General features: G+C 35.6%; 1 protein-coding gene across 1 annotated transcript in view; it reads right to left on the bottom strand.

Moving 5' to 3' along the window:
* Nucleotides 1-27,167, bottom strand: part of CHCHD3 (coiled-coil-helix-coiled-coil-helix domain containing 3) — a 290,998-nt gene that overhangs the window by 84,113 nt on the left and 179,718 nt on the right. The window contains exon 5 of the mRNA XM_063099894.1: nucleotides 22,209-22,292. Within this exon, the coding sequence (XP_062955964.1) occupies nucleotides 22,209-22,292 (84 nt within the window). The remainder of the gene's footprint in view (nucleotides 1-22,208; nucleotides 22,293-27,167) is intronic.

Here is a 27,167-nt window from a genome sequence, read left to right as displayed (position 1 = left end):
CAAAGCATGAATAGCTGCGCCAAGTGCTGGTTATACCAAAAAGAAAAAAAAAATCAATTTCTAGTCTTCTGTCCCTTGAGAATTTGTACATTAGAAAACTCCAGCCTTCCTGAAATAATATTGCTAAAAATATTGCTCATATCCCATCAAATCATCTTGGGGATCAGAAAGAGTATAAATGAAAATAATAATAATGTCTTTACAAATCAGTTGCACCACTTAGCTGAGTGTTCATCAGACATTTTTTTCTAAATAGCTCTTAAATCTGATCTGAGAGCATCCTGGGCAGTCAAACTGTTCTGTGTACCAATACTCATACTGCAACACTGATCAGTTCAATTAAGCCTAAACTGATCAGTTCCCTAAAAGCCCCCTTAAATGTTCAACCACAGCTCAACAGCCTGTAACCAATAAAACTTGCCAAAGATGAATTCTTGTTCTCCCCCCCCAATATAGTTAATGTCAACGTAAAGTTAGGGGATACTTCATTCCAAAAAAAAAAAAAAATTATACCTGAGCCAAAATGACCAAAATACTAGAGTTTCCCTTACCTGTGTTATCTTTTAAATAACCAGCTTGGATAAAAAGCAATATGGGTTCTTCAGGGGTAATTCACAGGTTAACAATTCCAACAGAGTCCATTACACAACACAGGATGATAGGTAAGATCTTAAAATTTAATTTCATTACTTATCTTATCCAAGTAAAATCTTTCTGAAAATGCCCCTATTTCATAAAGATAAAATAAATTCTTCCAAACATTTCACTATATGTACAGCACTATAGGAGAGAAACACAAAGATCCATACCACACAACCTCTGTCCTCAACTAGTGTAGAATCTGCCAGGGAGTTTAAATGTGTTAATAGGGGCCGAGCCCGTGGCGCACTTGGTAGAGTGCTGCGCTGGCAGCGCAGCGACACTCCCGCCGCGGGTTCGGATCCTATATAGGACTGACCGGTGCACTCACTGGCTGAGTGCCGGTCACGGGAAAAAATAAATAAATAAATAAATAAATAAATAAATAAAATTTTTAAAATAAATAAATAAATAAATAAAAATAAATGTGTTAATAGTAATATATAATATCCACTAACACAAAACCATGTACCAGGTACTATGTGGTTTATACGAACTGCCTCATTTAAACCTTACAATAACACCATCAGGTTAGTATTATTATCCACATTTTCCAGATGCAGAAACTGAGGCCCAAAGAAGTAAAATAATTTACCAGATCATTTGAGCTTTGGATCCAAGCAACTAGTTCCAGAGGTGGTAATCTTAACAGCTGAAGTACAGTGATTTCCAAATTCATAGTTATATAAACTTGAACACCTTATGAAAAGAGATCACATCTAGACAGATCCATCTGATGATTTTGTATAGGAGGCAGCATTTAGCCTCTAATTAAATCCTATTACCTTGCCTCAACCTACTACGGGATATTTAAGGATATTTAAGTTATTAGTTAAAAAATTCCTAATTACCATATATATTTTACTTAGCTTAAAAATGCAGTGAGGGCTTAAGTCAACTGTAATTACAAACAAAAGCAGATACGGGTGCTAAGAGTCTGTGATGTCTTTGTGGATATCAAGATAGTATTTGTTTTTAATTCTCAACATCACAAACTGAAGCCAAAAAACAAGAGAAATCATAGTGGGAAAATTGGTTAATAGGTCAATGACCACGTAACTTTTGGGATACAACAATTATAAAAGTCAAAACTTATTTGTACCCTATACGAATGAAATTTAAAAGAACTCCTAAGCTGTATGTTACAAAACACAGAATTAAATTTAGATATTCAAAGACTTTACTTGTAGAAGATGCTCTTAATAATCTTTTTCTTTTTCTAGCTGAAATTCTCATTTCCTCTCAGGATGGAGAACTGCTTCCCTGCATAAATTAGCACAAGTTCTGTATTATTTACCATCCAGTCCCAGTGGAAGCATCCTTCTGTTATACTCATGTCCTCCCCAAAGATGTAAGCACCTCAGGACTTGTTCAGAGTTCACTTTTCTTCTGGACCTATACTTGGTCTCTAAGGGAAGCTATTCCAGTCTCACAGCTTTAAATTCCCCCCATAGGCAACTACTACCAGACTTATATACCCAGCCCAGGCCTTGCCTCTGACTCCATACTCAATGGTCCAAATGTTCTGTTAACACCATCAACTGGCTATCACAGAGGCACTCCAAATTTAAATTGATAAAAACACAATTTGTAATTTGTATGAGCAAACTTATTCCTCTTGGTCTTCCTAGGCTCAGTAACTGGTTCTACCTTTTACCCATTTGCTAAATTCAGAAAAACAGGAATCGTCCTTCTTTCTATCCCTTCTCTTTTCTCATCTTGCATCCAGTTTATCACATCAAATGCTCCTTACTCCCTATTTTAGGCCATACTTGTCTCCTTCCTTCTTCTTTAACAGGCAGGTAATGAATGGGTTTGGATTTTATTCTAAAGGCAGTGGGAAAGCAAAGTTTTCAGCAAATAAATTATCTCATCTGACTCAAGTTCCTAAAAGATTATTGTAGTTCTTGTCTGGAGAACAAACAGTGGTTGTGGAAGCAGAGGATGGAGGCAAGAACAATTAAGGAAGTGATTATAAGAGTTCAAGTAGGAGATGATGGAGGCTTGGTCTATGTTGGCAATTGTGTGAGAACACAAAGCTGAGCTATGTTTTGGAAGTAGAATCAATAGAACTTCCTGATGAATTGAAAGAAGGGAGGGAAAGTAAGGAAAACTGAGAATCAAAAATATGTCATCGATTTTGAGCTCTGGCCACTGAGTAGATAATGGTTCCATTTCCTTAGAAGGAAGAAAACTGGAGTTTTGTGTATGTGTATGTGTGTAAAAGAGAAAAGGACTCTACCCACCTGCCTCTACCTGCCACATTCAAACGTCTCTGTTGAGCATTCCTTGTTTTTCCTCTTAAGTGTTTCATCCATAGACACCTCATCTAAAACAGTCCCTTCTCCGATCTATTTTCTCTCACAGTATTCATATTTCTTTAATCACATGTTTCACAATCTAATTATTTGGATTATTTTGTTTTCTTTACTGTCTTCTAATCCCAAGACTCTAAGTTCTATGAGGGCAAGGAACATGTCTTTCATGTTTAATGCTATGTCCTGTGTGCCTAGACTAGGCCTCAGCACATAGTTGGAACTCAATAAATGTTTATGCAATCAATTATCCTCAGCAACTTTTGTGGGGGGAAATGATGTCTAAAGCATGGGTTGACAAACTTTTCCCATAAAGGACCACATAGTAAATATTTTAAGCTTTATTGGCCATAGGGTCTCTGTTGCAACTACTCAACTCTACTGTAGTATGAACGTAGCCACAGACAACATGCAAACAAATGAGCATGGCTATGTTCCAATAAAACTACGTATGGACACTGAAATTGGAACTACATAGAATTTTTGTGTCATGAAATTTTTCCTTTGATTTTTTTCCTCCAACCATTTAAAAATGTAAACAACATTCTTAGTGTGTAGGCCATAGTTTGCTGATGCCTGGTCTATCCAAAATTCAAGCATCAGGTGTCAAGGAATAGGAAGTTGAAGAAATGTTGAACTGGATGATTAGTATAACTTTTATTAAAGAAATTATTACACTGTAAAATAACCCCTGTATTTACATATTTGTTACCCTCTCACTAGCCTACTGCATCTTAAAAAGGAACCAGGTCCCTGAATCTTGACACCTAGTACTTAATGTTTGTTGACAGAAGGAAGGAAGGGAGGAAGATAGGGAATATTTTCATTTTATAATACCATATTATTAGAATAGGAAAACTAAATACTGTGACTTATCTGTTTGGTACCTTTCTGACAAATAAAATATATCCCAAGACTGAAACAAAGGCAAAAGCTTATTTTCTCTTGATTCTGGTACTATCTAGCCATGTAGAAAAACACATCAATTTCCAGAAAAAAGAAGTGCAATATGATGAACCTAAATTTCAAACTATAACAATGATTCAACAAGTTGCAAAGACCCAAAAGAAAATGTAAAAAGTTCTAAAATTCTTTTATATTATCCTGTATATCATCGTACTTTGAACATACATTATTTTCAAATACAATGTCAGCAACAGCTCTATTAATCACAAGGATGAGTTCCAACCATATACTTCATTGATTAAAATTTCATTTTCTATTGTCAAAATGGCAACAGAGACCATTAAAAATGCATTTTAATTTGTCAGATAAGGAGGGTTATGGTCCAAAGATGTCTTTAAATGTCTAATAAATTATGCCAAACATACTGGAAAGTAATATATAAATGGATGTTTTAACTCGAGAAAAAATTACAGGGAGGGGAGAAAAGAGTGGTGACCTATGCTAAGGATGAGGAATGAACATGTGCTCCAAAGCTCCAGAAGAGTCACTTTAACTTTTTCAGCTGCACGCAACTGCTACAGCCTCAGAAGACTGTCCACAGCAGAGAAAACTTCAGAGAGTCCAGTCTTTTTCTGTGGGGAAAGATGAGGAAAAAGAAGGCAGTGTGGGCAATAGGAACCTAAAAGCAGGAAGAGTTCACCCAAAAGTCAGAGAGGGAAAAAAAACTACACAACGAAAAACTGAAAACTCAGTATAAAGAAGACAGGTGCAAATAATAGCTATCAGGCCTTTTCTGTTTTGAAAGGGGAATAGATCAATGAAAGCAGGAAAGAGACCATGGAGGTGGTGAAAATAGATCTGTCAGCGTCACAATGTTGTGGACAGGCTAACCATTTCCAATCTATGGACACTGTTAGAGGAGGAACTTTTGTCCAAGTAATATTAAAACATCTCTATGGCTAATCCTCAAGTTGCTTAGCTTTGATAGGAACTTTAGATAGATAGAGGCCTTCTCAGCTCCTTTGTGTCTAATACAATCCCATTGCAATCCTAACCTGCCATAAGTCTGTGCAGTGTAGAAGTTGAGAATGTGGGCACAGACTGCCAACGTGAAAATCTTGGCTCTACCTACCACTTACTATCTCTGCCACCTTGGATCAAGTACGTACCATGACTGTGCCTCATTCTACTTGTCTATAAAATGAGGGAGACAGTCCTGGGCAGCTGGAAAGGTCAAATGAAATAAGAGCATTGCAGTGCTGGATACCGGTAAGCCCACAATAAATGTTATTCCTTGTTTTGAATAGCTAGGGTGGGATTATTAATGTTAACTTGGGCTTGGGGGAGGCTTGAGGAAAGGAGCATAAAGTCACAGGGAGACTTATGGGTGTATTTTCACTTGATAAGGAATTAAAAAGACACTTCAATATTCACTTACCCATTCATCATGCTTATTTACTATTCCTCTAGGAGAAAAAGGATTAGCATCACTCTTGAAATCAGAGTGCCATTTGAACTCAACATAGAACTGATCTGCTAACAAAGTATAGACCAAAATAAGCACCGTCTGCCAAGCTTGACAAGACAGATAGTGTACTTGAAAAGCAAACCTAGCACTTTCTAAAAAGATAGTGAAGAATACACTAGAGTAATAAATGGCATGAAGCCAATGGAAGAGATTTGGGCAACTAGTGTTCAATAGGACCTGCCAGAAGGCTTTTCCCTCAAATATATGACACGCATGGCCCACTCATTCAGGTCTCTGCTCAAGTAGCATCTAATCATAGTCTTCCCTATATAACATAGCATCTCCCACCCTTACTATTGTACATAATGTCATTTTCTCTCCCCTTAGCATCAACTATTTTTCTTTACAGAACTCATCCCATTTGACCTAAAATATATTTTTTTCTTGACTGTCTTATCTTAACAAATTGTTAACTCTATGGAAAGAGGAATTTTTGTTTGTTTTGCTGTCTGCTATATCCCTGGAGCCTAAAATGGAGCCTGTCAAATAGTAAGCTCTAAATAAATATTTATGAAATGAATGACTAAGCATGGTAACTAGCTAACAGTGACAAATAAGGCAGAAAATAAGACATTTGGCAAAAGTTCTAAATTGTTAGTAACAAGGGTACTAAATTGTATTAAAAATATAGCTAAAGTAATAGTTCCTTTTTAAAACTTTATAAAATCCAAACAAATTACATAAAAGTACTCTAAATCAAAGATGAGACCAGGAAATTACAGAGTTAGTAATTCTTGAATAGTTATTTTTGATTTACGAGAACATATGTTTTAGAATTTTTATTTCACTTGTTAACTGAAATCAGCAAACACTTCTCTCTCCCCTAAAATGTCCAAAGATAAAGTTACTAGTAGAAATGTGTTAAATAAAAGTCAGTATTTCAGTTACTTAAAATACTTACCCTGAACAGATAGTATTTTATTGCCATAACTGATTTCAGGATAAATGAATGATGAGAAGGATAAGGCAGAAAGAGTATCTACCAATATTCTGTTTTGCTATGCGGAAAAACTTTAAGACAAGTAATTTTCTCAAGAAAAAATTTATTTTCTTTGAATAATGGTGGGATCCAGAAAGTAGATTATATAAAATAGGTTATGTTAAATATTTCTAACTGCAGTGTGGGTGCTTAGGTGGTGTTAGCAGGTATTTTACCATATTTTATACCACAGAGAAAATGAGAAAAGTTGTTTATGCCTTTATCTTTACATAGTAACATATTCAAATAAAAAAGACATCGACCCACAATTAAAAAACTGGGTAATTTTAATTCTTACTATGCCCCATTAAAATGCACTCTGATTCAAGGGATTAAAAAATATAAGACACGCACACACAAAAGATAACTTATGGGGCCTAACCAATATTAGTTGGGTTTTTTTTGTCTTTTTAGGCAGAAGCAGTAAAGACAACAGTTAAGTTGTGAAAGAAACATAAAAATGAATTTAAATTACATAAGAAAAGATATTAGAGGTTCATACAGACAGATCTTTTTGACAGGTTATTGCTTGCCAACTGTTTTTTAGACTGAAGTATTTTCTCATTTAATTTTAATGAAAATTCTCTAGTCTCAGAATACCTGTTGAGGGATTTAGTCAAAAAAGGTACATTCTCAAGAAAGGTAACACAGCCTACTGTGACTTTTTTCTGAGCTGGCCAACAATATGCTGAGACCCTTAGTTTTATAATTAAAAGGACTCTGGTGATTTTGCTCTTTTGTGAACACTTTTAATAAACTCTTGCATAATACACAGAAAATGATGAGACAGTACATTTTCTTATAGAAATGAAATTTACAATATTGATATCAATATCCCAAAACAATGACCCCAGAAATGTTTTCTGCCTCTCAAGAATACAATCCAAAATAAAAGTTTCAGTTTTCAAGAGAAGACCTTTCAACCAGGAACATCTTAACCATGAACAAGATCATCAGAAGAGCAGTGGCCGTCAAGGAATAACTACAAACAACTTATTCTGTACTTCTTATTTGATGTTTAAAATAAAACTCTGAAAGACTGGCCCCAAAATAACAATAAAAAGTGAATTATTAATCTGCATTGATATTCTAAATCAGAGACTTCTGATGGAAGATTAAAACAAAAAGTACCAGTAGATGTGCTCACAGCACATAGAGCCTATAGCATTTCCTCCAGATTCTAAGGTCTCCTCTGTTCCTATACTCTCTACACCTCGGTGACTTCGTTAAACCTGGTATTCCCAAACTTCATAATCACAACCTCTAGATCCTGGGTTCTTCCAGTTTATGTACCTAGTTCCTTGATCTGGAGGAGCTGGACTTCAATATTACAATATCACAGCATTCAACAAATAAACCGTTTTTAACCTGGAAAAGTGAAAGCTCAACCAGCTCTGGTTTTTTCCCCTTCTTTTAATTTCCCACCCATCAGGTAGGCTTATATTCATTCAACTAAATGGATAAAGAGTCTGACCAGCCTCTGCTCAAAAGATGGAAGATGACAAAACATCTAAGTTTACATTTAATGAAGTATCAGATTACTACCTATTATATATACAATCTATCAAACTTGAAGGCAAATATATACAAGAGAAATCCCATTTTATCAAATAAAACTATGTTCATTAAAGAGGTCTAAAAAAATCTGAAAGATTATGTAGACTTATGTGTAGTTGTTTTAATTATTATTTGTATATTACAAAAATAGTTCTACAGTTGAGCCAATGATTCCATCCCTTCTGGCGAAATTTAATATAACATCAACATGACCAAATAATGAATATTTCAAATAGAATTCAATCTGTTTCCATATTTAACCCAACTCCTGTATTCTTCTAGGGCTCCCCCCCTAAAAGCTACCGCAAACAGCTGTATAATTATCAACTTCCTTTATGCTGCTGCTGCTGCTGCTGATAAACAAATGTTTATCCAATTTAATATACATATAAATTCACATATAATATTTTATTTAATCTCCACACCCCCAAGGAAATATGTTATGAAGTCCACTTTACAAATGAGAGATCTGAGTGTCAAACAGGTTACATAATGTTTCCAAGAACAAATAGGTCATAAGGAGGTCTAATATTCAAATCCATATCCCTTGTCTTAGATGCCATTATATTTACCTTGAGATTTTTTGCAGGAGGAGTCCCAAGACTTTGAAGCATTCCAGAATCATCTAAGCCCATCTTTCTAAAATTCTAGGGTTATTCTTAATATGAGATAATTATGATCAGGGGACAAGCACTTGGGAATTACTGCTTTACAACATTGTGGGTATCTGAAAATTAGGAACCAGAACAAATCAAAAAATCAGAAAGTCAGTGTTCCTTTCCTCTGACAGAACAAATCAAGTGAGTTCAACTGAAAATTTCATCCATTCAGTACAGCAGTTAATTCAAAGACTATATCACATGACTGTTTTGCCCCATGATATCAATAAAGCTGTGAAATTTTACTGTTTCTTGATTGATTTTCATAAAAATGTAAGAAATGGTACTCAAAGTATTCATTATTTTAAATCACCTCTGCAATATTTGGGAGGGCCACCCCAACATGAATGCGTTCTAGGAATTTAAATGAACAAATACTCACTCACTTGCCTAGAACCTATTTGATGAGACAATAATAATGACTAAACACTACCAACACTCCCTTTGCCAACTACATAGAACCAATTTTCAAGCCACTAAGGCTTTTGTTTCCTGGCCTGAAAAAAAGTATACTTCTACACTAAATGAACTGTAAAGTTCCAAGGAGCAGTAAACTTTTGTATGTCTATAAAACATTCTACTTCATTAACATATTATCCAGGTTGTTGTATCAATATTGATTGTAATCATCAGTTGAGATAGACTTAAAACATCAGCAATATTGTTGTCTGGCAAGGTTTGAAACCCAGAATTTCATCATAATCACTGCTTTCATTTGGCCACTTCTACAGTAATACTCATTCGAAAACTATCCTTTGCATAATTACTCTAAATAGCTAGAATGTAACTGATATTTCTGTAAATTTAGATACTTTATATAATTAGAGTTTCTATTTACACTATAATATTTACCCTTTTGTCTTTCTGGCATTATTCTTCTGGGAAATGAGTTCAGGGTCAAATTCAACTGACACATAATACAATTTTTTAATGTACCCAACAGCGAAATGGAAGTCTCTGCCTTTAATTACATACTATTGAATTTTAACAAACAGTTCTAGGGATGTCTGCCAAATTTCTACAATGTAGAGCAACTACATCATGAAAGAACAGAGAGTTCACAATTTATTATGTATTATTTTCCTTGAACCACAGAAGCAATCACTGTAGTTCTAGTTACACTTTCACTGTAACGATAGTTAGGATAAACAGACAGAGCTCCTCGACATAATGGGTTGCCTACCCAAGCAGATAACCTGAGGATCTTCTTCTCTCAGCCTTGTGCTACTCTCCTCCCACTTCTATTTTCACTCCCTACCTCAGGTCACACGCAGTCCATCTAGTTAAGGTGGGGACTACATTATGATTAAGTTCAGAAATTCTAAGGAGGTATAAGAGGAGGTAACAGGAAAGGAGAAGTAATGAGATGCTAGAGGTAAACTGTGCCTGACTTGGTTACACTCCGCCTATCACAGGTACGTACCTACCACGCATGATACATGGGCACAGAGTAGGTGTTCAACATCCCCTAATAAGGAGATGCCCAACACAGGACAGAGGAAAGTACAGATGGAAAGCAAGTTTGGGGATTCCCTAGTGAGGAAACCTGGCATAAGAGATGGAAAAGGATCTGCAATCAAGGAAGACTGAAAGGAGTGGCTTAAGGATACTTGACTGGGTTGAGTATTTACTGAGATTCATTAATTACTAAAGTTAATTTTGAGGAAGAGCCTAGGAAAGTTGAAGTTCAAATAGTTCGAAGATAGAAGAAACATCTCTGGCCTGAAGCTAGGGAGCTTAAAGAAGAGTAAGTTAGGTTCTAGAAAGGGAAGTGACTTAAACTCATTTGTGTGGCAATAATCTAAATTTGCAGGAAGTTTATGCCCCAGGATTCCATGTGTACACAATCTAAACAGCAGGCAAGGCAGGCTGGGCTGTTGTGAGCATCACTGTTCAAAGGCTACTTTAGAGGCCTGCTAGTTCCACTGCACCAGGTCTCACCAACGGTACCTGGGCTGACCTGGCTTGGCTTATACCTTTGATTTCTGGTTATTTTTCCCCATAGTATTTCTAGGGCCAACTTCTTTTCTTTCCACTCCCTCACAGGAATAAGGTCCAATCCCCAGATCCTTTACTGTTTCCTTACTTTCAGCACCTCTCCTATCAATTTAGCCTGTGTATTACGGTCATACTAATTAATTGTATCTGATCATGTCCTATTAAAGCTGATTTGATTTCTCTTTACTGCATACATGATCCACTGTTAAGTAAGACTACAGGGGCTTAGCTTGTTTTTTTGTTTTTTGGGGTTTTTTTTCTTTTTTAAAAAAACCAAGCACAAATGCTGCTAAGGGAAACTTAGTTGAGAATCTACTACTTGACTCTAGTGGCACTAAACCATGTCCTGCCCACCTCCACCAAAAATCTTTTTAAAGGGGGGAGAGGGTGGGAAGGGGAGTGGTACTATATAAGACCAAAAAAAACCTCATGTGGGCTTTATAGTCCACCGCTTGTCACACAAAAGGAGAGGCTGTTAATGAGGAGGAACACAGAGGCCTGGGTGCACCAGCTGGGAAACCCAGGGCAAGTTACTTAATGTCTCTGAGCTTCAACAACAAAATCAATAATTGGTTGGGTGGGGAAGAGAGAAAAAACCTTCCCCCTAAAGGTTTGTTCTGGGGATAAAATGCAGTACTGTGTTAAATCATTGCAAGCACTGCCTGGCTCATAATAATCCCTCAATAGATGGTAGCTGTTTTAATGATGATACTGATACTACATTTCTTGGCCAACAGCCTTGGAACAACAAAGATGTCCACAGTGCACAATACCCAGGAGCACTTTCACTCAAAGCCAAGTTTGGGGATAATATATGACGTTGGACATTCTATTTAGGATAGAGCTTATGGATAAAATTGATATCACCATCACTACCCCCAAAGTTTGCTCAAAAAGTAGTAATTGCACTGTTTGTTTAATTTTGTGTAAATAAAACATGCAGTGGCATTAATAGCAGTGGCTGGCATGACCGGAGCAGAAGATCCCTCAACTGAATCTGTGACACCTACAGGATAAGGTATACTTGAGATGAGGTGTTTGCTAAGCAACCTGGAAGATGCATCCCTAAATTACACAGGCTGTGTTTGACCTGCTGAAAACTCTGCATTCACTTATTCAACAAATATTTACCAAGAACCTACTAAGTGCCATGCACTGGTCTAGGTGCTGGGGATGCAGCAGGGAACACAGACAAAGTCCCCAAACTCACAGAGGTTAAATGAACACTACAAGTCATGAGGGGACAGTGCTGTGGCCACACTATTCTCTCTGAACTCTAGTTCTAAACTTTTTCTAAAAGCAAATGAAATTACAGAACAAGTGATTACTGACCATCATCCAACCAATTCTCTAGATACAAGGCAGCACTTTCTAACCTAGGTGAGCAAACCTTACTGTTCCCTCACAAAATAACTGCAAGTCCCACAAACTCTTTCTGAAGAGTCACAGAAAACTTGAGGCTCTGACAGAATAGAAGATGTTGGTAACGTCTTTTGCTTGTTCTTCCAGCTCTAGAGCTTGGCAGCACTTGTAGGAAGATCTTTAAAGACCCACAGAGGTAATTAAATATTTATCCAATTTGATTACCCTCCTACTTTCATTTCATGAAAGAGAAAAAAGTTCCTATGCAGATCCTCAACATCAGGTGGTATTCTGCTGAGCCCCTGTGCTTGATTCTTCAGATAAGGATGTACAACTCTTGGGTTAATAGGCATGATTCTGAATCCTGACATGGGAAGATCTGGCTGAAACCCCACTACGAATAGCTCCTAATTCTGGAGAGGCTGGAAAAAAATCCAAGCTTGAGTCAGGAATGTGCATGTAAATAAGAAATGAGACACCTGTTATGGGCCATAGTCATCTTAAAGACTCTTAGAGAAACTAAGGATTATGAAGAGAATTCAGAGTGAGAGAGAACACAGCTCACTCCACAGGAGATTTAGAATCTTTAGACTGGCCTCTTTCTCATCAGTCTAACTTTGTGTAACATAGCCCACCCAGGTCCTCAGAAGCCCTCAAATTAGGAATTCCATCACTGAAATTCTATAGCTCTCTACCTTTACATCCTAGAAGGCATGTCAAGAAGGACTCAAAAAAATGTGGGTACTATTAATAGTAAGCAAGGCGCACAAATCTCAGGTGACATACTAGAATAAATTAATGTTTCTCGGAGAAAAGATCCTATGGTTGGAGTATAATGCTGAAAACATGGCAGCATGTAGTATCCTTATCTTGGAATCTCTGAATACATATAAACTCTGGGAAGACCGGTAGTTAAAAAGATCTGCTCAGTTTAGTTCAGCCTAACATTCCTCAAAAGTGTTTGGCCATGGAACCCATCCCACTCCCTGACAAACACATTAGTTTAAAAAATTTATCCACTGCCTATTATGTGCCAGGCACAATCACAGTGATCAAAGGGGAAAGAGATGTGGTCTTCAGAGAACCTACATATTCAACACTCACATTTATTCCCAGAAAGTGCTAGAGTGCTATTTGAGACAACAAGTGCACTGGGCATCAGGTTTTTATTGAGAATTTAACCTGATGGATCTCTCCAGCCCATTAAATTTTCCTCTCAATCCCATGATCTTCAGACCTTTAGGAGACAAAGGTGGCAGATGCTCCTCACAAAACACTTCTGCTCTGGAAAACGCTAGTCTGGCATAGCCTCCACGGATCTACTGTGTCAACAAAAATTCTATACCGGATGCCAATGGGCTTTTGTGCCATTTGTATCAATCACTATATTTACATACAGTGCCTGGCTCACTGTAGGAGATTAATAAATGTGTTTTTGAATGAATGGTGAATGCCAAGTACTTCCTCTAGGCCCCCGAATTCTGATAAGAATTACCAAGGTCAAAATCCTATCTGAGTGTCTGTGGTCAATTTGGATTTGGGTTCCCTTCATTAAATGCTGGCTTTACTGTACAAACCTGCTTAATATGCCAGGTTCAGATGTGGGCACTTATTTGATGATGCTATAAGCTAATATCTGCAAATGTTTTAATGACCAAATACATCTTTTTAACTGAGGCTAATGTGTTGAAACATAATCCCTTAGAGAGGCACAGCTGTCTTATGGTTTGAACATAAAACTAGGATTGAGGAGCATTTTCTAACACGAGCCCTGCAATTTCCTTTAAAAAATTTAATATTCATGTATTTTAATTTTTCAGTCAGTAAAATAGGGAAATAAACATAGGCTGGTCTGCCTAAATGGAGTACATTTAAAATTCATAAATAAACAAGATATCAAGTAGCAAAACAATCACTAATTTTGAAATTGGATGTGAAGAACATTCAAGGGATTTATCCCATTTTCAATCTCATACACAGGAAACACAGAATGACTTCCTTGCTGCAATACTGTTATCAATAGCAAGAAAAGATCCTAAAGATATTGTTTTTCAAATAAAATAGCCTGCTGAGCTTCCCAAATATACAGAATCTTTAAAAGTGGAATTAATTTTTCCCAGATTTCATAATGCTTTATTTCTTACCTTGTCTTCACACATTCAAGTGGCATATCAATTTAAAATCCTTCATGGTAAACAGAATCTAATTATTTTATTGTAGTCTTTGAAAAGGTAAAGGAAACGTGAAGAGTTGAGAAAGTATGCAACTCTTATTGTTGGCATCTTAGCACTTATGATCATTACAAGCACTCACAAAAAGGCAATGCTGGGCTTTAAAGCTGAACTGTATATTATCTCTTTCTCAGAGCCCTGGGGCTGTCACTGCAAAGCACAGTGGTCCATTCTAAGCTCTGAATAGAGAAAAGGAAGAGATCATTAAATTCTAATTTCCATGCACAATTGGTACAAGTATTTCCTACCAACAGGATTAATATGAAAGCAAGATCCCAGAATAAAGCTGCTCAGCAGAGAGGATGGCAGTTTAGTGTCTTGTAAATTTGATTTCACTGAAAGCCCTGACACATCATAATAGTGAAATCCTATTTACTGTAGCAGGCAGGACGGATAACGCTATTTAATACCTGGTGTACTGTGTGCCATCAGCTCACAGCTTTGTACTCCATGTTCTCATCTTACCTTAAGGTTAATACTTCTTGACAGCCTACATGGTAAATAGAGCCCCAAATTAAGTGCCGATCCCATGATTTGCAAATCTTTCCTCTAATGTTAGACATAGAAAAACTGGCTGCAGTTAAGGGGATCATTTTACTAGATGCACTTTTAACAGCTCACCCAGAAAAAATCGTAACTCTCATATCCCTAAAGCCAGATTAAAAAAGCAATTCAAGGTTACCTAAACCACATTTCCCATTCTAAATTTCAGAGAGGTTAACAGAAAAAGCCAATGTGTTTGAAGGATTTGTTGAAAAATGAATTAAGGATAAGACCCTCATATCGACTATACTGTAGCAATTTTTTACCCCCAGAGAATGAAATAGGGGAAAAAAACAAGCTCATCTTGCTTGCTTCTTTTTAAATATCTACAATAATAAGCTTCCTTTAGGAAAGCAGGTAAAAGGTAAAAAATGGTTCTGTCTTTGCTCCTTAGTTATAAATAGCTCTGTCAATTATATTAAGAAAATATGATGATACTGGGCCTTATTAATTTTTCTACCTAACAATTAACATCTAAGTGCATTTATTTGAACTATCATTACTTGTTAATGATAATAAATTGAGAGTGACTCAGTGTAACTCCAAGCCACTTTACTGAAACCTCTGTCGCTTGTGATGGCATTACAATTAAAAGTGACATTGGCTTCTATTTCCTTCAACATCCAAACTCATGGACCAGAAAACTTCATCTGTTTCTGCAACTCTGGGTAACTACAGAAACCACAGGGAATCTGCCCTGATTTTAACATGAATGAGGAAGCCAGTACAAAACTTCCATCAAAGGAATAATATCTCTCTCTAGGTTGACAAGGGCAAACTAGCATAACCTATGCAGGCATATCTACCAGAAAGTTTTGCTTTTAACTATTGTGTTAAATTTGCTATATCACATTGCATGGACAAAGTGAGTTACTCGCATGATCTAAAATCATTGACAACTGTTTAGAAAGCACCTAAGAGGAAAATATCAATGGGGTTTTTTAAATCCCATAAACCAAGTTTATTAAGTTATCTCCCTCTTCCCTAAAAAGGATTGTTTATATATTAGTATCTCAGATGTTAGTGGTCTAACTATGCTTCTATCCTGTATTAAGCCCTCAGAAAGGCTGACCCAGCTTGACTCGCTGAAATATTTTACGAGAACAGACTTCATCTGGCAGTAAAAATGCATAATAATTTCTTCCCATAAGGAGCACACTGGGCTGAGAATAACTTGTTCTGTTGTCATTTCTCTTTATTATCATTGTTGGTATTATTTTCCCCCCAAGCTTTGCACAGAGGAGCAAATGAAGGCACTAATTGACAAAGAAGTCGAGCAATCAAAAGCCAATTAATCATACAGATGAGCACCAACACTTTATGATGCAATAGAAGATATGTCATCCACCGTAAGTGAAACTTAAAAATTGCTCATTTGATGTAAGCATGACCTTAGAATTTAATTAGTGGCTCTCTCCACAGGTGACAAACTAGTAATGTACTTTTCTTCTTAATGGCAATTTATTTTCAGCAGTCTCTTCACATTACTCTCTTTTGCCCAGCTTGTACAATTCACTCTCCCTCTTAATTCTATGGGATTTACTGCAGTGTATATGCAAATAGCTGCTAAAATCCGGAGGAGTCTGGAAACTAAAAGCAATACATGCCACACTATGGGGTTGATCTGAACATTATAAATGTACCTAACTAAGCTCTCTGATCTCCCCCAGCTGCTCAAGCCACCAGGGCTTTTATATCTCCCTTCACGCTGTGCCAAACCCCACCTTCTTAGGAAAGCCAAGAGCAAAGTAAATTCAGTAGAGCAAATCAACTCAGGTTCATAATTGAGAAGTTTTACATGCAAGACGCACTAACCATCAAAGAGTTCAAACCTTCAAGATGTCCTAGGGAGACAGGGCCCTTCATTGGAAGGTCCCAGGCAGAATGTGAATTTTACCCTCTTATACTACAGCTATGGTCCTTCCTCTTGCTTCTCTCTCACAGGACCAAAGGACTCCTGGAAAATACACATTTTTGCAAAGAACATGCAGACAATCCAAACTCTAATGAAAGAGCCATCGAAATGGTTTATAAAGAGTAAAAAATGTTTTTTTTCCCTCAATATGGAGTGAGATAACTATCCTATAGCAACATTATGGAAGTACAAGTGAGTGAATGAACAACTCAAAAAAGTTTTCCGACTGCCAGAACGACTACAAATTTCTAACTTCAAAGTGAAAAGAGCAACTTGATATTAAAATAGCTCTTAGGCATATCGTGCTTTAGTTGCTAGGTAATGAAAGCATATTTATTCCCCTTTGGTCAAATTTTCCCAGGAAGTCCAAATCCTGGGGAAAAAATTATGCATCTTCTAATGCTTAACACTTTCAGGTTATGAGGTAGCATTACATCAAGACCTACAGAACTGATTAGATGCCATAAAGAGCTAACTTACCACCCAAAGAACTAACACTACAATCAGTAGGATTTAACTTCTTAAGTACAGAGCTGAAACATATTAAAGATAGTACTGGACAGTGGCTAAAAACTCAGGTGTTGAACATGGCTCAAATCTAGATAACATGTTGGCTGTATATTCTTGACCAAATTATTTTAAGCCTTGGATCTTCTCCTAAACAATAGAGTGGACAGCCTCATAGGGTTGTTCCTGAGGATAAAATGAGATAATCAATGCAAAGTGCTTAACACAATGTAAATGATCAATAAATCATATTGTTAGCTAATATAATAGTGATGATACTATAAATAATATCAAAATATTAAAAGTTAAATTTGACTTTCTTATAGGATATATATGTTATTAATTTAAATGATTAGTGAAGAAGATACTAAACATTTTATGTATATTTAAAAACTATACACTAATTGCTTAGACATAACTTTATGGTATAAACCTAGTAAATCTAAGATTCATTCACTGTACTTCTATCAGGTGAGTTGTAGAAAATGCAGAAATAAGAAAATGAGCTCTGTTCTCAAGTTTACAAGATAAACACACATACATAATTAATCACAATCATTATTAATAAAATGCATCATCATAAAGAAAGGCATAAAACATTATGGATTTGTCAATTATACCTTCATAAAGATGGGAAAACAAACTAAAAAGCAGAATTCCCTGAGGAATTTGGGGAAGGCTTCTTAAAAACATTTAAGAGCCTTCTCTTTGAAAGGTGCTCTGGACTTCTCATCAAATCACCAACCAGGAATTTATATGCTTCAAGTCTCTTACATCAAAAACCAGGAATTAATACTCTCCAATTATCTTTCGTTTAGGCCACACACCTAAATGTGATACCTCTAATGTTCCTAAAAGACAAAAGTTTATTATCATGTCTACACCACTGCTGTTTGGTAAGCTAGCAGCATTTGACTGTGAAATAAGGACCTGAGAAACTTTCCAAATGGCTTTGGCCCTCTTTCTCAGTATAGAGTTGCTGCTTTTGAATACTGATTCTAAGAAGGGTGAAATCGGTGTCCAGTTAAATTATACATATTACTCCTCACAAGTTAGTGAAAAGAAAAAATTATCTCAGACTCCTAGCAAACTAGCCAATATAAATACCTAGGAGGCAAAAGCTGCATTCACACACAGGAATTATCTAATTGATAAAGAATTTGTTAAAATAGGCCCAAGAAGCAAAAGAAGCTGTACTACAGAACTGAAAGTGCTTCATATGCTTAGTAGACTTTGGTTCAAAGTCTCAAAAGAAATTTGCATCAAGCCAATGAAAATGACTCATTCAAGTAATAAGATTATGAGTCATCAAAAAGTGATAATGTATACAATCACTGTGCTTGTTAACCTAGTTGATGGGCAGATGGTAAGGTTATCCGAGGGATCGTCCTCGGAATGATTCTGTGAAAGACTTATTGATACCCCCTCTCCATTAATGATATACCACCCGGTACCTACTTTATGATGTCATCATTTCCTTTGGTTAAAAGACAGACAGACGTGCTTATATCCACTTTTAAACCACAGCAACCTGAATTTCATAGTAAGCTGTACGATTCTGCAAGTTATCACAGCACATATATTTTTTTCTTGCATTATGCACTAATGGATTCAGCACTTTTACATGAACACAAAGTGTGTGCGGAATTCCTTAGAGAGATGGTTAGACACCGTACTTTTCACTGCCATCACGACATAAGAGAAAATCCCTTTACAATCTTTTGCATTAAGCCTAGAAAAACGCTTAAACATTAAAGACCTAAAAACAAGGGTACTTTGAAAAGCTCGTGGAAAGATGCATATTTTCTTTTAATTCCATTTCTCCACAAACTTTTCTCTCACACATTCCTGGATGAAATCCAGCTGGACAAAGTTCAACTTAGGTACTTTAGGAATGGCAGTAATAAACAAAGTAGGACTTTACTGAAATGAGCAGAAGACATGAAGAAGTTGAATAATACTAAGGTAATTTTATTAGTAGTATCTTGTACACAATGGAAAGTAAGCAGATATTCTTTAAAGATAACAGCTCATATTTGTTAAGCTCTTTCCAGTTTTTAAGGGACTTTTACACATATCATCTTATCTCGCCCCTTCAATAGCCCACAAAGGTGAGCAAGGAACAGAGTATTATCCCCAACTTACAGATGAAGAACCAGAGACCACAAGAGCTTAGGTGAACTGCCAGATAACTAGACGACAAAAGTACGCCCTCTGACTCCTGGTCTAACGTTTTTTTCTACCACGTTATTAAGTATGGAGTTACTGAGTATTAACCAGTAGTAGTGTGATCATTCCATCATTCCATCTCAGGATTCTAAGCTCACTGGTGCTTCTCAGCTTTTAGTTTAAATTCATAAGTAACTACTTTCCAGCCTTACCTTCGAAATAAATATATATACATACCTGTATATATTTTTTTGCCTATATAAGACACTAATCACAATGATTCTACCTCATGATATTGTATCCATCTGATCTTCTACTACTTTTTCTACATTAAGCCAATAATATATAGTTTACTGGCTGAGCAGACAAACCTATTCTGCCAAGAACAAATCCTCTCAGTCCCTTGTACCAGTCACTGAATTGTCTCAACAAAGTAGGTGGATCTATGAGAAATGGTGGATATTATTCAGTGCCTTTTCTTGTACCTGACAGTGATTAATAGCCAATTCATAAGGTACCTAGTTTAGTAAAACTTGATAGCAAAGAAAACTATCTTTAAGTGGGGGAAAAAGCAGGTACTGAGTAAATCATCTCAAAAATGTTCACTCTCATTCATTTATTCAGCTAACATTTATTAACTGTTTGTGAGGGACAGTACTCAAAGTATGGAAACAAAATAATGGTGCCTACCATGGACTGAGTTGTTTCTGTGTGTTGGACACTATAATAGATGCTTTGTGAGTATTAGCTCATTTAACAAGTTAATAAGGTAAGTACTATTATATCACCATTTTGTAGCTGAGGAAACTGAGAAGTTAAGCAAGAAGCTCCAAGTTACACAGCAGGTAAATGCCAGTTCAAAGATCTGAATCCAAGGCATCTGTTGTCAGAGCCTGCACTCTGAACCAGAATTCTGCAGACTACAACCAGCAAGTCAAATCAGGCCAGGCATCTGATGTCAGAACCTGTGCTCTAGCCAGTGTTCTGCAGACCACAACCAACAAGCCAAATTAGGCCCACCACCTGTTTTTGGTTTTACATTTTTAAGTGGTTGGAAAAAAAAAAAATCAAAAAAAATATTTCATGTCATGAAATTTAGATGAAATTCAAACTTCAGTGTCCATAAATTAGAACACTGTCATATTCATTCACTTACATATTGGCTTTGTCTGCTTTTACATTACAAAGGCAGAATGTTGAGTAGGTAAGACAGATCACACGTGGTCTGCAAAGTCTAAAATAATTACTATCTGGCCCTTTACAGAAAAAGTTGCTCACTTATGCTCTAAACCATTCCACTTTATGTCTAGTCAACATCTCTACTTGTTCATAAGAAGTGTCCCACACTTAACCAAAATCAAATTCCTGATTTCTTCACCACCCACATCCCAATTCCTATCTTAATAGTCTTCTCCTAAGGAAAATCCATCTCTCTAATTATAAGTCACAGACCTAGAGTTTCTTGAGTCTCTTCTTTCTTTCACTCATGTTCAAAACTGTCAGCAAATCTAAAACTGTCAGTCTCCCTTTGAAATACCAAACTGGATTTCATTACTTCCACTGCTAGCACCGTGGACCAAGCCATCACCATTCTGTCTCTGAATTATTGCCATAATCTCTTACTAATTCTCCCTTACTTCAATTCTTGCCCAAGCTAGCAGCCAGATTGCTCTTCTACTCAGAAGCCCTCCAGACCTCCCAAACAAGCCAAGCGCCCCCTGCGTCAGGGCTTTGGCGCTGACTTGTCTCCTTATTCCTACAGGCCTCTTCCCAAATGTCATCGCATTAGACAGACCTTCCCTCTCCACCCAACCCCATACCTACACCTCAGCCCTGGGATTCCCTTTTCCCTACTTTATTGTTCCCCAAATTACCACGACCTGCCATACAAAACATACACTGGTTTTTAAATTGAACTTAAGCTCTAGGAGGGCAGACATTTAGTTTATTTTCTTCACTAACACATATTTGGCACTAGATCAGGGCCTGACATATATTAGGTACTTAAGTAGATATCTGCTGAATGAATGAGAAAATGGACCCTACATTCAAGGAGCACTCAGTCCAGTGACATGTGGAGATGGTAAACAATTAAACATATAAATAATTATACTGAGTGGGGTTTAACAACATATTATTTTTTCCTACTTTCTTATCAAATATGTTCTAAACAAATTTAGGGGGGCTCAATCAAAAGGAAGAGAGAGCTTAGTCTGTAACCTTATGGTCTATGTATGAAATTAATCTAGGCAACAAATTGACTTTATTTGACAGGGGTACTGATAAGGTGCTCAAATTCTGATTCTTAAACCCACTGCCTTCTTTTGTTTCAGTCCTAATTCCCTCTTTGCATCTATCAAATTCTAGGTCTGTGCTGACTAGACATAATACTTCCTAACTGTTCTCCTTAAGTCCTACTACTCAGCTCCTGTACACACTATCTCCTAACTGTTCTAAAGCCCTACTACTCAGCTTCTGTCCACCACTCTGGAAAGAGACATTCATTTCTTAGCCATAAATGCAAGAAGACTGAGTTTTCACAAAGACAATACATCCTTTAAAACACTACCATTTCTAAGAATGTACTCAAGTTTAGTCAACGTTTGGGAGAGTAAAGAGTAGCACTCTATTGTTTGACCGGGAGGCTACATAGATTCTAAACATATAAGAAAAAATATTTGGGGGAGGTCACATGTGGTAAAATGCATCAATGAACCAATAACACAACCATACCAAAAATGACCAAAGAAGAAATGTTATTCCCAGAAAGAATGAACTACCTGGCCACTTTTTAACTAGGGAAAGCAGTTACAGTTCTAATTTATCGATTTTTAAATAAATATTTTGAAGAGGTGCAGATGTGGTAATAGAAGAGAATTTATAACAAGAAATAGTCATACCCTCTCCTCCAGTCTAGCCAGCTGCTCTTTGTAGAATGCATCCTGCTTCTTTATCACTCGATCTTTCTCTTCCAGCTGCTTAGCCTAAAAAAAGAAATGAGGAATATACTGTATCAAAAAAAAGCAGCAACAGCAAAGCAAAAGTCAAGCACAAATTGCATTAGAAATAAGTATACAAAGCTGAAGATTTTTGCAATCTATTAGGTCTCTGCCATAGGAAAAGCATTAATAAGATGATGATTGCTGTATTTAAATGTAAAGAATGAGTCTACATTGTTTTTTTTTTTTTTTTTTTACTATAACAGCTGTGTCCTACTTTGTCCAAATGTATTTGGAAATGTCAGAATACAGCACACAGACTGTCTTATTTAACTTCTCTTTCAAAGACTAATTTCAAGGATTAATATTTTGCACAATAAAACTTTGATTTTATTCTGGGCATCAGATATATTGTTGATAACCTTCTTGAACGCAACAAAAAAATGCTTACATAACATTTTGTACTTAAATCTTATGTTTGAGAACCCTTAAATTACCCAGTGAAACCTGCATATAAATACATGTATTATTCTATTTCCCTTTTTATGAAGAAGTAGTTGTCTTGGGAGAGGGAGAACAAAAACTACTATAACTATGTGAATCAATTAAAATAATAATAAAATAACTAAAAGTAATTAAACTTTTAGCTATTCCACTTCTAATCTGCAAGATCTTTTTTTAAAAAATTAAAAAACAAGTAGTAAAGTATTTTTGATTCTTTAAAAAAAAAAATAATAAAGATGGTTACTTACGGATGTTTTTCAAGATTAGTAAAGACTGCATTTCTTAAACTGTTGTTTGTATCTTGAATATTGTGTTTAATCAACCTTCATCTTTATAACATATTTTTTGTTCAGTAAAGGCTGAAAACATGCCTGACTACTTATGAGAAATAAAGTAAGTTTATATTTTGGCATCCCCATCCTTGTGCCATGTGCCACATTGTTCTGCACAGTGATCAAGTGCTGTCTGTCTCAGTGCATGTCTGAGTGACTATCCACTCAACTATGTGCTCAGTTTACGTGAACCCATTTGCACATTTGTAGGTTGCTGTTTTGCTACTTACTTTGTCTTCAATATCCTGCAGCATGTTAACAACAAAGAAACAGTTATTTAACAAGGTAAGTACTGTTTTTTCTTAATGTCACAGAGAAATCTGATGGATAATAACCAAAATGCAAACCTACCTAAGAAGGCAATGGGGAAAAATAAGAGGAGATGCTTAACTTGGGATACATTTAAACGTCACTGTGCTGTAACAGTTTGAATAGAAGATTTCAGCAAAAAGTTCATGCTGCTTGAAAGCATATAAATAAACAAAAACAAATACAATATTAAGATTAGATAAAAATACATTCATATGCAAGTATATAATCTATGGCTTCCTGGTACAACACAGTAAAACCTTACTAGTCTGTTAGGAATATAAAAGAAAAAACAAATGCAGAAAAAAATTTTGATAGACAAAGCTAAGTATGAAACAAAAACAACTATGTAATCTAAAGAGAAAAGACTTCTGTAAATTTAACACACATTCAAAACATAAATAAAGCAAAAGGAAAAAACCATGAGAGCCTCTATAAACAAAAATCATTATAAAATCTAAAGTAAGCAAGTGACAAAAAGAGGAAAAGAAGTCCCATGTGTAACTGTGAGAGTTAATGTTATTAATATTTAAATCACTTAAAAAATAAGCCTTATCCCTCCCCTCTTCCCACTCCCCCTCAAAAAAACAGAAGAAAAATACACAAACAACAAAGACTGGTAATTCACACACAAAAAATTACAAACAATAAAAAAAAAAAAATCATAAGGTTCCATTATTCATCTATCAAACTGACAAAAATATAAAATAATAATACTCAATACTCAATACTGGTAAGGATACAGAAAAACAGGCTCTCCTATACACTGCTGGTCAGAATGTAAATTGATAGAATTATTTTGTAAATCAATTCCACAAGATGTAATGTGTTAAAAATGTACATACGCACTGAGATCCAAAAACTCTACTTATAGGACTTTTCCTAAGTAATTAAGGCAATATGCAAAGATGTTCATTATAGGGGTGCTTAGAATAGCAAAGAAAGAAACAAAACAAAACAATCCAATGGTTAAGTGTGTGTGTGTGTGTGTGTGTGTGTGTCTGTGTGTGTGTGTGTGTGTGTGTCTGTGTGTGTCTGTGTGTACGTGCATATTCAAAATACACTAGGTAAAAAAGAAAAAAAGAAAATGACTATAAACAGTAAGGACAGTGTATAACCTCTTTTTTTGCAGGGAAGAGATTTTTAAAACATAATGTAAAAAAAGACCAGAAAGATATCTTACAAAACATCAATAGAGGTTACGGTAGAGTGGTAGACTAATAGATGGTTTCTATTTTCTTATTTTTGCTTCTTTACATTTTCAGAATTAAAAGTAAACATACTTTCTAGTCATGGGGTAAAAGGAAGGAATTTTTTGAGGTAAGGGAATAAATATGTTTCTTGATTGTGGTGGTAGTTATACAATTTCTTGCATTTGTCAAAACTCACAGAACTGTACATCAAAAAAATAAATTTTATATAAATTTTTAAAGTGAAAACAAATTAAGCATATTTCAATTTATAAAAATAACTATAAATATATGAATGTGTATATAAATCTTTATTCCCATTAATCTCCTTATCATGTGGCCAATTTTACTTCCAGGCATTCAATCCTAGCAAATACTAAGAAAAGTACTGAAGAATTTTTATACGTAAGAAAATGCAACCAGCATCATTTAACAACGAAGTTTGGGTAAATAAGATGTGGCCCAAGAATAGAAGACTGATTATAAAAATTTTGGCCCAGCCATATGATCAAACATTAAGAGCCATTAAAAACTGATGTTTTAATAGAATAATTTTTTAATTATTCTAGTAAAGGTTGAATGCCTGGTTATACAGACAAGGGAAAAAAGTGCAAAGTATGCTAAGATGTTAAAAGGGGTTATGATATGCACAGTGGGATATATTTCTTAGAGGGACTATTCTCTGTTTTCTATTATAATGAACAGTTATTACTTCTGTAATCAGAAAAAAAATCATTTAAACATTAATATTACATGTTTATCTTTGACTATGAGACTAAAATGTAACACGGTGTAGAATTTAATTTTATTAAGTAATTATACTAACAAGCTCCAAATTTTTTTTTACCAACTTGAACAGTTACAGACAGCATGGAAATTACTTTACCTACTAAATTCTTAATGTACTGGCACCTGGTTCTCTCTCCCATTCAATGTAAGACATTCCACCATGGCTGTCAAAACACTCAAACTAAATAATGTTTCTTTTGCTCACACAGAGAGGTTTGCTTTTAAATGCAAAGAAGCCATAATGGATATTCCATTACGGTTATTTAGAAAATACTAAGAGAATTCAATAGTACAAGTATATGAGTATTGCTTGAGCCTACTGAGGACACTACGCCAACCAACAAATTTAACTTTCAGGAGCTGATTACAATCTAAATAAAGGATGCACAAAAATACCCTTTTTCTGAGACATAATCCTTGAAAAATTTTAAAGCAACATGACAAAAGGTCAGATGTACACACTAAAGATCAAAGAGGGAGACACCTTCAAAGACCTGACAACACCAAAATATAGGCCAACATCACAAATCTTCCCCTTGACTACAAATAGAATCAATAGTCGGAGATCCACTGGGGAGAATAACAAAGCAAGAAACAGGACCACAACACTTTAACGGCACATTGCTTTGAAACAGTTAATGTGATGCTGGGAGGAAAAGTCACACAATATGAATCCTGAAACTTAAATAAGCCTAGAATACATTGACTAAGCTAATAGCTGCTGAAGATGGAGAGTCACACTCATCTTGAGAAAAAAGCAGTAAACCAACTGCAAGGAAATAAAACTTCTCTACAGAACTCTCTAACAAATATAAAATCATTGTAAACGTACAAATAGAAACAAAGAAGAATATAACATTATATATTGTTATAGGAGAATCGTTTCTTAGGAAAAAATAAATACAAAAGTTTTTCCCCATCTCCTGTTTGCTGTTCCTAGAATGTGCACTGATTAGTTTTCAGATCTTGCTAGTTTGGGGATAACATGATTGGGCTTGAAAACATGACAGAATGTGCTTAAGTGGATCATTATGGAAACAAAGAAAATAAGGAAATCATGTTTTAAGGAACCCAACACATAAACATTTTGATGTCTTAACTCAGTGTTGGTAGCTAGATTAAAAATGAAGTATACATGTATTTACTTAAAACCTTTTCAGAAAGAACTTGAAGGTGGCTTTACAACAAAGGATATAATAAAGTCAATATGAGAGAAAACTAGGATTTTAGATGATATATTGTGCTGATAGGAACTTTACCTTCCCAAGTACATTCCTAGGTAAGTCTTCATAGCGCAAGCCTTTCACCATCACTATGCCCTTTTGGGGACTCGGGTATAGTACAAAAAGCATGGCACTGGGAACCCAGTGACATCACAATCACTTAGCTCAGAGATAATACATTGTTACTTTGTACATCAAGTACAAGGCATATTAAGGCAAGGTTATTTGCTATGGGAAAGGTTGTACATTTTGAAATACAAAGTTCCTCAAAATGTCAGTGTTCAATTTTAATAGCTGAAGGTAGAAAACAAAGCAGGTACCTGCTCACTTTTCCATGGGATGATACTATGAAGCCAGAGAATGAAGCTAGGATTGAAAAAGGCAACAACTCTAAATCAATCTAAATAGGAAATCCCTGTAACTGTATTTCCTTTTATTCTAAATCTTATAACAATCTGAAACATACATATAATGAACAGGGAAAGATTAATCTCTCACAATGATATGGAAATCTGTTGTAGGCAAAATCTGTCAGTTCACATAGGCAGATCAGCAAATAAGAATAGAAAAAGA

This window comes from Cynocephalus volans, chromosome 6 (assembly GCF_027409185.1).
Source record: "Cynocephalus volans isolate mCynVol1 chromosome 6, mCynVol1.pri, whole genome shotgun sequence".
Lineage (NCBI taxonomy): Eukaryota > Metazoa > Chordata > Mammalia > Dermoptera > Cynocephalidae > Cynocephalus > Cynocephalus volans.
Note: the sequence above shows the minus strand (reverse complement) of the source record. Positions and strands in the feature narration are given on the sequence as shown.